This window comes from Seriola lalandi, unplaced genomic scaffold (genome assembly GCF_002814215.2).
Source record: "Seriola lalandi dorsalis isolate HSWRI2012SDOR001 ecotype SW California unplaced genomic scaffold, Sedor1 jcf7180002054692, whole genome shotgun sequence".
Classification (NCBI taxonomy): domain Eukaryota; kingdom Metazoa; phylum Chordata; class Actinopteri; order Carangiformes; family Carangidae; genus Seriola; species Seriola lalandi.
In genome coordinates, this window is record NW_019525245.1 from 1,075,701 (window position 1) to 1,087,838 (window position 12,138).

The 12,138-nt window shown below is 42.2% G+C and overlaps 1 protein-coding gene across 6 annotated transcripts in view; it reads right to left on the reverse strand.

The window, feature by feature from the left end:
- Nucleotides 1-12,138, reverse strand: part of LOC111667746 (inositol 1,4,5-trisphosphate-gated calcium channel ITPR1) — a 67,768-nt gene that overhangs the window by 29,884 nt on the left and 25,746 nt on the right. For 3 of the 6 annotated variants that reach the window (XR_015438313.1, XM_087178635.1, XM_087178632.1), the window contains exons 22-39: nt 11,974-12,127; nt 11,637-11,827; nt 11,383-11,515; nt 11,242-11,296; nt 10,986-11,151; nt 10,114-10,287; nt 9,940-10,014; nt 9,678-9,815; nt 9,476-9,601; nt 9,189-9,389; nt 8,839-9,090; nt 8,423-8,548; nt 8,187-8,315; nt 6,700-6,820; nt 6,401-6,585; nt 5,747-5,895; nt 5,548-5,659; nt 4,785-4,820 (exon numbers count right to left, since the gene is read on the reverse strand). Coding sequence is in view for 5 of the 6 variants with exons in the window: in XM_087178635.1 (XP_087034761.1) it covers nt 4,785-4,820; nt 5,548-5,659; nt 5,747-5,895; nt 6,401-6,585; nt 6,700-6,820; nt 8,187-8,315; nt 8,423-8,548; nt 8,839-9,090; nt 9,189-9,389; nt 9,476-9,601; nt 9,678-9,815; nt 9,940-10,014; nt 10,114-10,287; nt 10,986-11,151; nt 11,242-11,296; nt 11,383-11,515; nt 11,637-11,827; nt 11,974-12,127 (2,523 nt within the window). In the remaining variant the exon portion in view is untranslated. The remainder of the gene's footprint in view (nt 1-4,784; nt 4,821-5,547; nt 5,660-5,746; nt 5,896-6,400; nt 6,586-6,699; nt 6,821-8,186; nt 8,316-8,422; nt 8,549-8,838; nt 9,091-9,188; nt 9,390-9,475; nt 9,602-9,677; nt 9,816-9,939; nt 10,015-10,113; nt 10,288-10,985; nt 11,152-11,241; nt 11,297-11,382; nt 11,516-11,636; nt 11,828-11,973; nt 12,128-12,138) is intronic. The other 3 variants (XM_087178636.1, XM_087178634.1, XM_087178633.1) reach the window with 1 other exon arrangement.

The following is a 12,138-nucleotide window of genomic DNA, read 5'->3' on the forward strand; positions in this document are numbered from 1 at the left end:
CAGGAGAGGTGTACAGTGTTGACTATCAATACTATTAAGAACATCTTAAAAAGGACATGTAAAGTGTGATTGGATCTTTTGTTCATTTTCGGATTTCCCTTAACATCACTGTATAGTGTTTTTGCTTAACTTTAGATGGCTAATTGTTGTCCTTCATTTCAGTTGATTTTCAGTTTCCAAGTTGCTGTCTTAAAGGAGTAGTTACACATTTTGGGAGGTAAGCTGATTTGTTTTCTTGCTGAGAGTGGATGAGAAGATTGTTACAGCTCTCCTATATGTATGGTGAATATGAAGCCGGGGCCAGCAGTCTGTTAGCTTATCTTAGCATAAAGACTGGAAACAGGGGGAGATAACTAGCCTGGCTCTTTCCAAAGGTAAAATAAACTCTACCTACCAGCATTCCTGAAGCTCACCAACTAACAATTCATGTCTAGTTTGTTTAATCATTACAAAATAAGTTGTGGTTTTATTAAAATTCATTTACATATACTTGCAGATGCTTGCAGAAGCATCTTCCAAGTGAGGGGCAACATTTAAACTTCAGTGCAGTAGGAGATCTTGGTGTAAGTACTAAGCACTATTATGAGGGTATTTCTTGGCAGGGTATAGTGACTAGTACAGACAGAGTGACAGAGAATAAGCTGACTTCTCAAAATGTCTAACTATTCTTTCAACATTTAAGTGAAACACAAAAATTGAGAGAAATAAAAACTGAAATCACACTGTAACTGTCATTCAAAGTCAGGGATGAGTAATCACAATATGAGCTGTTCTCACTCTGAGCCATGATACGAACAAGATGAAACACATAATCAAATGTAGACAAAAGAGATATGCACCGTTTTGGTTTTTTATATTACCTCAGTAGCTCTCAAACAGTTTGCTGTATTCACTACATCTATCACCAGTGTGTGTCCACCAGGGGAAAGGGAAACTGGTAAAGGGCAATGCTCCACATAAAGCATTATGTAAAAAGACACACTAGGAGGGGCAGGAGCAGGAAGGGAAGAGGAGAGGAGAGAAGAGGAGAGGAGAGGAGAGGCGAGGGGCGATGGGGTTAGAGTTACATAATAACCCCAAAAGGAACCAGGCCACTAAACCAGTGATACAGAGCGGCTTACAGTGGCCATCTGTCACCAAAAACATAGAGGGCAAGAGATAGAGAGAGCAAGAAGAATATGGAGAGAGCGAGAGAGAGAGAGAGATAGAGAGAGAGAAACAAACACTAACAGTGAGGATTGACACACTTTGACAGTTGGACTAATCTTTCTGTCAGTTAAGGTCCAGGACATGATGTACAGTACGTATCTATACCAGGTCTACTTTTGGTATGTAGTTTGCTCCTGTGTGCACCAAATATGGTCTGCTACCAGGTTTCCTGTATATAATGTAATGACTGTGGTAGGTACATCAGTCAGACTGTAGTCACACATCTGATGTGTTTAACTTGATGAAATCAAACACAACTTGACTTTGACTTTAACACCAGTGGTTTGCGATTTCGCTTAGAAGTTCACCTTTTGACTTACCAACTCAACCAAGCACAGAGATTAAAAGTGATGCTGGTTGGTGTTCGGTGAGGCTGCCATAAAGAACGGAAGCATAGTTACCAGCTCCACGTCAGTTGGGGTCTAAAAATACCCTGTACTCGAAGGAAGGAAAGCCACGCTTGGCGGACATGAAATGGAGAAGATTGAACATTTAGTTGGGCAACATGAGGGGCTTTAAACACCAGTGCAAGCTTAGGTAAATGTCCCTTCAGCTAACATCAGATCAGTGGTGATATTGTAAAAACAGGACAATTTTTTTTTAAGTTTTGTGACAATATGTTTTCAGACACAATACTTATTCAGTGTTTCTTTAGTATAGGGAATATGAGAATTTTCTGTGGGGGCAAAACAGAATGAGACAGACAGAGAATGAAAAAGAGAAAGTGATAGACAGACAGGTGTGAAAGAAGGAAGGGAAAATACAGAATATACTCACTCATGAGTAATGTCTTGTTACTATAACTTATGATTTCTAATATTTCTAAAATGTCGTTCTCACTTTTCACAAGCACAACGACTGATTTTATTCCACCCTGAAGACGACAGAGTGGGGCAGAGTTCAGCAGCAGGTCAGGGGGCTCACGAACTGGAGGCGTAGCTTCTTCCACAGGTCTGTGGACACTGCCTCACCGTCACCACATCAAACCACGAAGCATGATGCTGATCAGAGTAGATAGTGTGCAGCTAATCGTCCCCGAGTCTGACCACAGACACCACAGAGAAACCCCTCACAGCTGCCACATCCGCCCTGACTACAGTGCATTCCACCAAACTGGAAACTCCCTGGGGCAAACCCCTGATCAGTCTCACACCTCTCAGTTCCACAATAGAGAAAATAAATGTGCGCACGCATGCAGAGACTTCATTCTTCTTTATGTTTAGGTGTTTCTTCTGAATATGCATAAATAAACATGTCTTTGTAGGCTGAGACTGAGTCATGTTTAAACCAGAGGAGAAAGACATGAACCCTGGGGTTTACCACTCGCTTGTTATATGCAGACAGAAAAGCAGACTAAATCAAAAAGACTCTGATCTGTCGTTTTCATTGCAGTTGACCTACTTCTATACCAGAACTGTAGAAATGAATGTTTGTCTTGACCAGAGTGGGAAACATACTGCTGTGAGTGTGGGAGGAAATTGTTGAGTAAATTAAAAAAAAAAAAAAAAAAAACCAAAACTGCGCCAGATTCTATCTTGGAAAGAGGAAGATTTTTTTTCTTCTTAATCTGTCCACTGAGAAGCTCGCCAAGCAAACAAACAGGGAGGTGAAAGGGATGAAACATGACTTTTTTTTCCAACACGGAGGGCTTGCATAACTGCTTTGACTAGACCACACACACACAAGAGACCAGGTGAAGAGGAGAGCCTGACACTGTGTATCCTGAACTCCTCTGGCCCTTACATAACTGACAACCAAAGAGCAATGAATTTAGCTGATAATCACCTCCCTGACATTTAGCAACTGGGTGGTATGCACACACTGGAGAGGTCAATAATACATCTCATGCTATCTGGATTTAAAAAAAAAAAAAAAAAAAAAAACCTGTAATATCTATCTATTGTGCAGAACAGTGCTTTATAATTTAACTTCATGTGACCCACATAAGCCAGAGTTTCCTGTTAAACAAGCTTGCATATTCACCTTACGCTGTTCTGCTTCACTCAAAGGGCAACAGAGGAGACAAGAGCCAACTACGCACTTTCATATCACACCTACGCAAACATTCACAGCCGACTTCATTAAGTTTACACAGTGAGAGAGTGGGTGTGTGTTTGCATCCATGTGAGAAAGGGTGTGAGTGGAAGTGGGGACTATTTGGAGTAGTTGAGGAATTGTGTCACAGTGATTTAATGAGGCCAAAAGGGAGAGAGAGGGGACAATAAATATGAAGATTGGTGCACAGGGCGAGAGAAACAGGTTTCAACTCAACTGCCACTTATACATCAGAGCTGCTTTTCATGTGTAGACAGAAGAGAGATACAACACGCAACAGGTGTGTGTGGGGATCATCTCTCTCTCAGACGCTCATGCAAATAGACCTCCACCCACCCCTTCACCCTCATGTTCACAACTTGCATTTATACACACACACACACACACAGGTGCGCACACGCACACACACACACACGCGCGTGCACACACACAGCAGCAGTGTGGGTAAACAGCTCCTCCACACTTTTATTGGCAATTACTGCTGAAGGTCACACATCAGCGGAGGGGCTGAGTTCCAGGAAAAAAAAAAAAAGCCTGATTCTTATGTAACCTCAGCCCAGAGTTGGCAGGGGCCCAGGAATCGTGCAGCTTGCAGGCAAGGAAAACTAGGACACAGCCTCAATGACTGCCACAGCCCCTCACAGCCCCACACCTTCATTTATACCCACATGTACACAGCGCGCGCACAGTCACAGTGCCCCCTATTGGTGCCTACAAAAGATACAAGGGAAACACCCTACGAAAAAGCTGAACATTGACTGAGACAGTACAACACCTACATGAAAAGAAAAGAGAGGGAAGTGGAAGTGAAATGGCTTTTATGGCTTTATTACTTTGATTTTTATTATCTATGTTATTTTTGTTAAACATGCACAGATATGGAACAGCAACCTATATTCTATTAGGAGCTCGCTATCTTATTTGCTTTGTTTATGAGTCTTTCTTTTGTAATTCATAAGCCTTTACTTGTTGACCTATCTTTTCACATCTGTTATCTGTTTTCATGCTGAATGTGTGAGTGTAAAATAATAAAATGTGAAAACTAGAATTAAAGTTAACATACTGTATGTCCCAAAATAACTCTTTCTTGATATGGTGACCACTTTGGCAAAAAAGTAGGGCATGTAAAAGTCCATGCTGAGGACTTTGAGCAGAAACACACACAGAACTGGCAGCTGGCCCAGCCAGCAAGTGACTCACTCACCTTGGAACCTGAAATAACACAACTCTGTTGAGCAACATGCAGTCAGCCACAGCACACATCTCCCTATCTCTCTCTCTTTCTCACCATTTTCAGTTGATCTACACACTGTTTTATGGCAGATAGTGCAGCAGGTGTGGAAGACAGAACCGGCCTACCACTATTTGTTACCAGCTGTGCCTAGAGCCCCAGCTCACTACAGCACACAGCCACAGCAGCTGCTACAGTACAGTTACAGAACAACTACTAGTGTTACGCAGACATAACAGACAGGGGCTCAGAGGAACGAAGGCATGAATACAAGAAAAAGAGAAACAACCTTAGGCATATCCATCTCATCATCAAAGGCCCTGAGCTGAAAGAGAACAGAGGGGTTGAAGGGGTTAGAAGGAGGAAGCTGAAGCAGAGGTCAATGATACAGCATGACATGTTAGTTTAGTGTCTGCTGAGGTGAACGTGACTGTAGGGACAAGCTGAGTCCCTTCAAAATAAGGGTACTCTTGGCAGTTAGTATATGTGTGTCTAATGTTGTTAAATCATATAAAACTACTACTACATATATACTACATATATATATACACACACACACATATATATATACATACATACATACATACATACATATATATATATATATATATATATATATATATATATATATATATACACATACATACATACATACATATATATATATAAATACGAATACGAATATTGTCATATATGAAAACATACATACTTTATATCTACATTATATATTGTTGTTTTTGTGTTTTGATTACCTCTGCATTTTCCATTCAATTAAAGTATTAAAGATTGGTCTTCTGGTGAAAAACAATTTAGTAAAAATATGAGCTGTAGGCTAAAAAAACAAACCACAAAGCTCTTTTATTTAGTTCAGTTATTTAGTTCCTTAAAAGTTGACACCTTTCTCCTAATAGAAATTCTATATATACACAAAATCAATTAGAAAAAAATACAGAAACAAACTTTCTAATATATTTCCAGTGATTGTATTTATACAATGCACAGTATATACTCAGTCATACCATGTTTGTGACAGTCGAGGCAGCTTCTCCTACCTTCTCTCCATAACCCCGGTCTTTTGTCATCATCTCCCGCAGCGTTTGCAGAACTTTGATGCACAGTCTCTCCTCATTTTCCTCCAGCAGCTGCTTGGTATGTTTGATCAGCCTGCACGTGGACATTAGTTTCATAGGCCTCATTTTTAACCACACTTACTCATATGTCACTTATATGTGTGATATTTGTATTGCTTACTTGCATATGAAACCTCCGCTCTCACACTTCTTGCGTGAGTCTGTGTTTTCAGGGAAGAGCAGCTCTGGCCGATGCAGCACGTCCACAAGGACTGACAATTCAGCCTGGACAAGGGGACGGAGACGGTCCTCGAGAGCTGACACAATGTCCTACAGCCCAGCCAAAAAAAACAAATCTGAATTTATTAAAAAGGAAAAACTTAAATGTAATTTATAATGTAATAATTTAGCTGAAGTGTCTCCCATTTCTCTTGATCATCTTTGAGATGGTTTCTACACCTTCATTGGAGTCCACCTGTGGTAAATTCAGCTGATTGGACATGATTTGGAAAGGCACACACCTAAGGTCACACAGATGATATCTGAGCCAAAACCAAGTCATGAGGTGTAAGTAACTTCCTGTAGAGATCAGAGACAGGATTGTGTCATGGCTGGTTTCCTCCAGCCATGACACACTTAGAATTTAGACCAATCAGCTCAATCTTGGTTTCATCAGACCAGAAAATCTTGTTTCTCACAGTCTGAGCTACCTTCAGGTTGAGCTTTTTACAACTTTCTGAGTAGAGGTTTCCATCTGGCCACTCTGCCATAAAGTCCAGAAAAAAAGAAAGTGAAGGGGTCTGAACACTTTCTGAATGTCCTGTTCTTACTGTACCTGGAGCCTCTCGATAATGTTCCTGTAGTCCCGTGAAGCGGTCACCACCGAGTCTCTGCGGGCAGCGTTACGAGCAGAGAGTCTCCAGCTCATGGCCGTCTTCTGGACGATGTTGTTGGATTTCACAAACAGGTTGTTCACTTGATTGTCCAGGTCCACTGGGATGGCTATAGCTCTGCCTTTGGCTGCCAGGTACACACAAGCACACACACTGATTTAGACCTTAAAAGTATGGCCGTGTGAGACAGGATTTTTAGAAGTTGATGTGACTGCTGAGATGGGTACTGTATTGATCTTACCAACATCAGAGAGCACCTTTATACAGCTCTCAACAGAGCCCTTTTGGACTGGGATCAGCCAGTTACAATGGTAGACCCTGAACACTGCCTGCAACAGCTGCACAAAGACAGGCTGCCTGGTCTGAGAGGAGGATAAAAGAAAAAGGCAGAGTGGCTGCAGATTATTATATTTATCAGGCTGCAAGTAACTTCTCAAGTCATGAAAGAAAGAAAAATGTTCTGTGACAAAATGAAAGATAACCATCCATCAGATGTCAGCACCAATGGTCTGGAACATTAGCGTTTTAGTACCATACACACACACATACAGACACACACAAACACACCTCTGTGTGTCTATGATACAAGTGACAGCACCTGTAGTGAGACCAGCATGCGGACTCAGTGGTGATTTGCTACTTTTCCAAGAGACCCATCAATCCCTGAGCAGACATTTACCCAAATTGAGCACAGTGAAAATTACTTCTATTGTACTTCCTTGACAGATGGCTCACACATACATACAGCAAATAACAAGGTAACAAGGTAAAGACCCAACAAGACTCTCTAACACCCAGCTCTGTTTTCCCTGCTGAATTAAATTGCAACAAATACCTGAAATATTTTCCCCAACAGAGACGCCTGCAGCAGAGGATACAAGCAGTGAGGAAAATAAACATGCACAGAGGATAATCAACATGCATCATGCACATACTTCCAAAAACATCTTTATACATTTCAACGGTCAACTCTGGAGACATGTATAGCGCTCTACTTATTTTTGCAGAGCAATGTCGTCTTGTTTGAGAAAAGTGTGAGATGATAGTTCAGAAGCGCTTTGGGAGCCGACCGAGGGGAGCATTATCGTTCGAACAAAGGACAGGTTATAAAGTTATTAACAGTGCATGAAAATATAGATTTTGTGAATAAAAGATTATTTCTATGAATCTTTGAAAGTTTGCTTATATTTTACAAGGGGAACTTTGTTGTGTATCTACAATAGAATGACAACAGCAGGATGGCAACATTCACAACTAACTTTTAACTTAGTAATGTGCAATTTGCTCTACTAAAGCACAACTAATATAATTCTGGTTAAAACACATGATGTCGGTCAGAAGAAGACATTCTGAGAAACTTCACGGAAGCACTGATTCTATCTATTCTTAGGGAAGCATGTCGTATGAAAATCACTGTAGAGGATGATTTGATTGTGGAGTCAGGCTTTTCAGGGAGGAGTTTCTCTGAGGCGTCGCACTATTTGGTTAAAATTACACGGGGAAATTAATACAATTCAATGTACTTACATTTTTTCTGATGGCCACCTAAAGCATGACATGATTAACAGGATGGAAGTTACATGGAAGATATCCGGAGAGATTAACCCCTGGTGCTCAACCATCTATCATCTGTCTCATTCAAAGCTACTGCTACTACATGCTTTTAAACTCCCTTTGCCAAGTGTTTCGCACAGCAGCTGTTGCTGTCATGTGGTTGCGATCACATACCTGCAGGCTGGTGCTCTGGTCAGAAAAGGGGGAGCTGAAGAAAGTTGTCACAATGCTCATGACTGTCTCCGTCACATAGCGCTCCAGAATGGTGTCCGCATGCTTGCGATCACTTGTATTGTTGCACACCTGGAAAAGCCCAAAACATAACAAAATTTGCTCATCGTATTTTAGTCATTTTTTCTAATTTCCTGGGTGATGTTATCGTTTTCATAGAGCTGCTGCTTGTCCCTTACCCTGCAAATATCAACCAGGAAGTTCTCAAAGAGTTTCCACATGTGGTTGGAGGTGTAGATCTCCTTCATTTCCACCTCAGTGTCCACATAGCAGTGGTTCAGGAAGTTGATATATGCGATCTTCACCTGCAAGGTTATGGTTAAATTTAATGTAAAAAAAAAAAAAAAAAACATGGCTCCAATGTGGGAAAAATCATCAAACCATCATCAATGATTTTTCAATAGTGCTCAATGAATACAACCTTTTCATTGCACAGTAGCCACACTGCAAAAGCTCCAAGGTTAAATATAAAGAGAATAAAAAGTGTTACGCAATACTCCAGTTCTGTTGGGTGACTAACTGGCTAATTTACTGGCTACATGTTTTCAAATTGCTGCTCAATCCTCAGCACGTCTTTGCCTGAGGCTGCTCTCACCTCAGGGATGCAGTCCTCATGTGTTACCACCCGCACTATGTCATCCAATGGTAACAGGGAGTTACACTTGATCTCTGTGTAGACGTTCTTGCCCTCAGTGCAGACAGCCAAGAGCTCCACCAGGTGAATGTGGTACATCAGAGGACTGTTTTCATCCATGCGGTCACGCTCTGATCTCATCATCTGGACCAGTGTCTGGAAGGAGGCGCGGTCATTGTAGAAGACCAAAACGTCTTCGCCAGCATTCACCAGCTGTGGGGAGAAACAAATATACACCATTACATCAGGGGCCTGTAGCCTAGCGGAAACACAAAGAGGCGGAAATGAACAGTGTGGCAACGAGGATTGACCTCTGCCATGACGATGTCTTGGCACTTCTTGATGAACTTGTTCTCTGCTTTGACAATAGTCTGCAGAAACTTGAGGTACTGGACGTTGCGGCCGTGTGTTTCAATGCAGTGGACAAAATGCTGAACCACGCGCTCATTGATCTCACTGCACAGCTGAAAGTTGTTCATGAAGATGTGCTGCATGGTGATAGCTTCTAAAATCTGGGCATAAGAAAAAAAAAGGGGAGATGCATTAAGACCAGAGATTTTCAGTATTGAGCGGTGTGTGATCTAGCATGACTGCTCACCCCTGGGTTGAGGAACAGATTGATGTGCTTGTGCAGCAGGGCTTGGTTCTGCTGGTTTCCTGCGCAGAAGTTCTGTAGGAACTGATGGGCAAGTTTCATGATGTCCTGCATCCGCAAATCTTCTCCCTGGAGGTGAAAATGGCTGATGTGAAGATCTGCCCGCTCGTACACTGAACAACGTTTCACTGAAAGCCACAGATACCTTCTCATAGGGGATCTGGAGGAGCTCGAGGACCACAGCATGAGCCCCCATGTTCCTCAAAAGCCTCTGCTGCTGTTTCTTGCTCTTCCTACCTGACAAACCTTCTTGGACGCACAACCTGCTGAGCCGCAGCAGGATCTGACAGCGAAAAGTGAGAGAGAAGCAGAATGCAAGGAAATGAGATTAAAATAAGCCTCTGCACCAGGGCTATACAACATAATCCGCCATACATATTAACTATACAAAGAGGCAAGATAGTTACCTCTTTCACCACTCTGTAGTTGTAACTGCTTGTACTTTCTGCTTTCTTTGGTTTGTCTGCGCCCCCAGACTCTCCCTGCAGAAAATCAGACACAGTGTATCAGAGAACAAAGCCTCTCTCTAGTTTAGATACTACAGTGTTGTTTGATTCTTTTGAATGTACAGCGTACTGCACCTTTTTATGGTCTGGCTCGGTGGACAGCCCGTCTCCCGCGTCCATGCCTTCATCTGGCCCCTGCCTCTTGTACACCCAGAGCTCAGACTTCTCTACAATAGAGCGCAGCTGGTCCAGGTCTGACTTTATTTGCTTGTAATTTTCCACATCTTGGCTGGTGACCAACAACTGGACCTATTGATGCGTACACTCAGCTATTATTTTACTAGGTACACCTGGTGAAAAAACGAATGCAGTCTAACACAACAATGCTGTAATAAATCCTCCCTCCATGAAGGTTGTAATGTTCAGTTTTTTGTTAAAACTTGCTGTAGAGAAGTGTTGATTCAACTGTATGATTGTTCTTAAGACTGTGGTTTGTGGTGCTGTCGAGCTGTGTTGCATTATACTGACAGGTGTCTTTATTTTTTTTTGTCGCCATTTATGTCAGCGCTGGTAGGCTCAGTAACAGGAACCACCTCTCTGTGTGAAGCATTACAGTTCGGCAGCATTAAAAACCTACATCCTCCAAAATGACCACAAAGTTGAATCAACACTTCTCTATAACAGTTTCAACAATTTGGGTTTATTGCAGAGCTGCATTAGTTTCAGCTGGGTGTGCCTAATAAACTGGTAGCTGAGTGTTTATGTAGCAATACGGAGTACGGAGCAGACAAACTGGAATGCCACTCTGAATGCATTTGCGTATACTGTATGTCACAGTTGCACAGAACAGTACCTCAATCTCTTGTTACGGATATATGAATATTAATATTTGAATATTTTCCATCTCTGCGAGGGAAGCACGAATAGTTGATGAGCTTATTTTGTATGAAAACAATCAAGTGCGCCTACGGGAATACAAATGGTTATTGTACGAGTTGTCAGGATACCTGCTTAAAAGCCTGCAGAACCTCCTGCCTTTGGCTGAAGTGCCTGAAGAGCAGATGCAGGGCTCTGGACACCAAAGGAGGATAGTCGTGCATGGTCAAGTGGAGGAGGACCCTCAAGAAGGTGCGACCACCATGATCGTCCAGGTCCAGTGGGGTGTTCTCTTCACTAGAATGGCATTGAAAAACACACTCGCAATGACAACTACATCCTCTTTTGTGCTTCTTGTGAATCTTTCTCTGTTGAGACTGTTATTACCTTCCACCAAATATCCCCTCTGCCTGCTCCTCTATGTGTTCAAAATCCAAAGCCCCTGGAATCACAATTTTTTTTTTTTTTTTTTTGTCCATTTCATTGTCATTAACATTTGTATAAAATGAAGCCACATATTAATCTGACCTGGCATATTGTTTGGTCCCTCCGCTGCTCCAGTTAGAGATAATTCACTCTGGGAATTACTCTCATCAAACTCCCTCTTAAATATAGACAGCAGACAGGAGATCCTGTAGTCCAGGCGGACGTTCAGGATGAACTGCAGGACAGGATAAAAAACAACAGCGGGTTTATGGAAATATTTTGGAGGATGGAAGGACCGTTTCTGATGTACTGTATGCTGTAATGTGCATTTAAGTATATCCTTGCATGTCCCTCACCTGCAGGATCTCGATGATCTTGAGCTTGGTGTCCATGACGAGTATGTCCTGCTTCTCTGGTTCAGTCTGAGTCTTGACTGCGCCTCCATTTGAGCTGTTGGTGGAAGTCGTGGGAAGGAAGCCTCCTCCTCTCAAGACAACCTGGGACATCAGCTCCCCGACACCATGAATAGACCTCATCACGTTACTGCCTGGAAACACACAAACACACACACACACACACACACACACACACACACACACACACACACACACACACACACACAGGCACACACAGAGATCAGCTTCATGTGCATGAAATATTTGGACCTCCACTGACCACCCTGGGCATTCATACCTTTACTCTCATCTCCTTTGTCCAGTCTGTTGAAAGGGAGAATTGTGCTCACATGGACACAGTCTAGAATAGCCAGCAGGATCTTGGTTAGTCTCAACAGGTCACTGAAGTTGTAGAAACCAAAATAAATCAGGTTCCTGGCGAGATTTACCACCTAAACAAGGA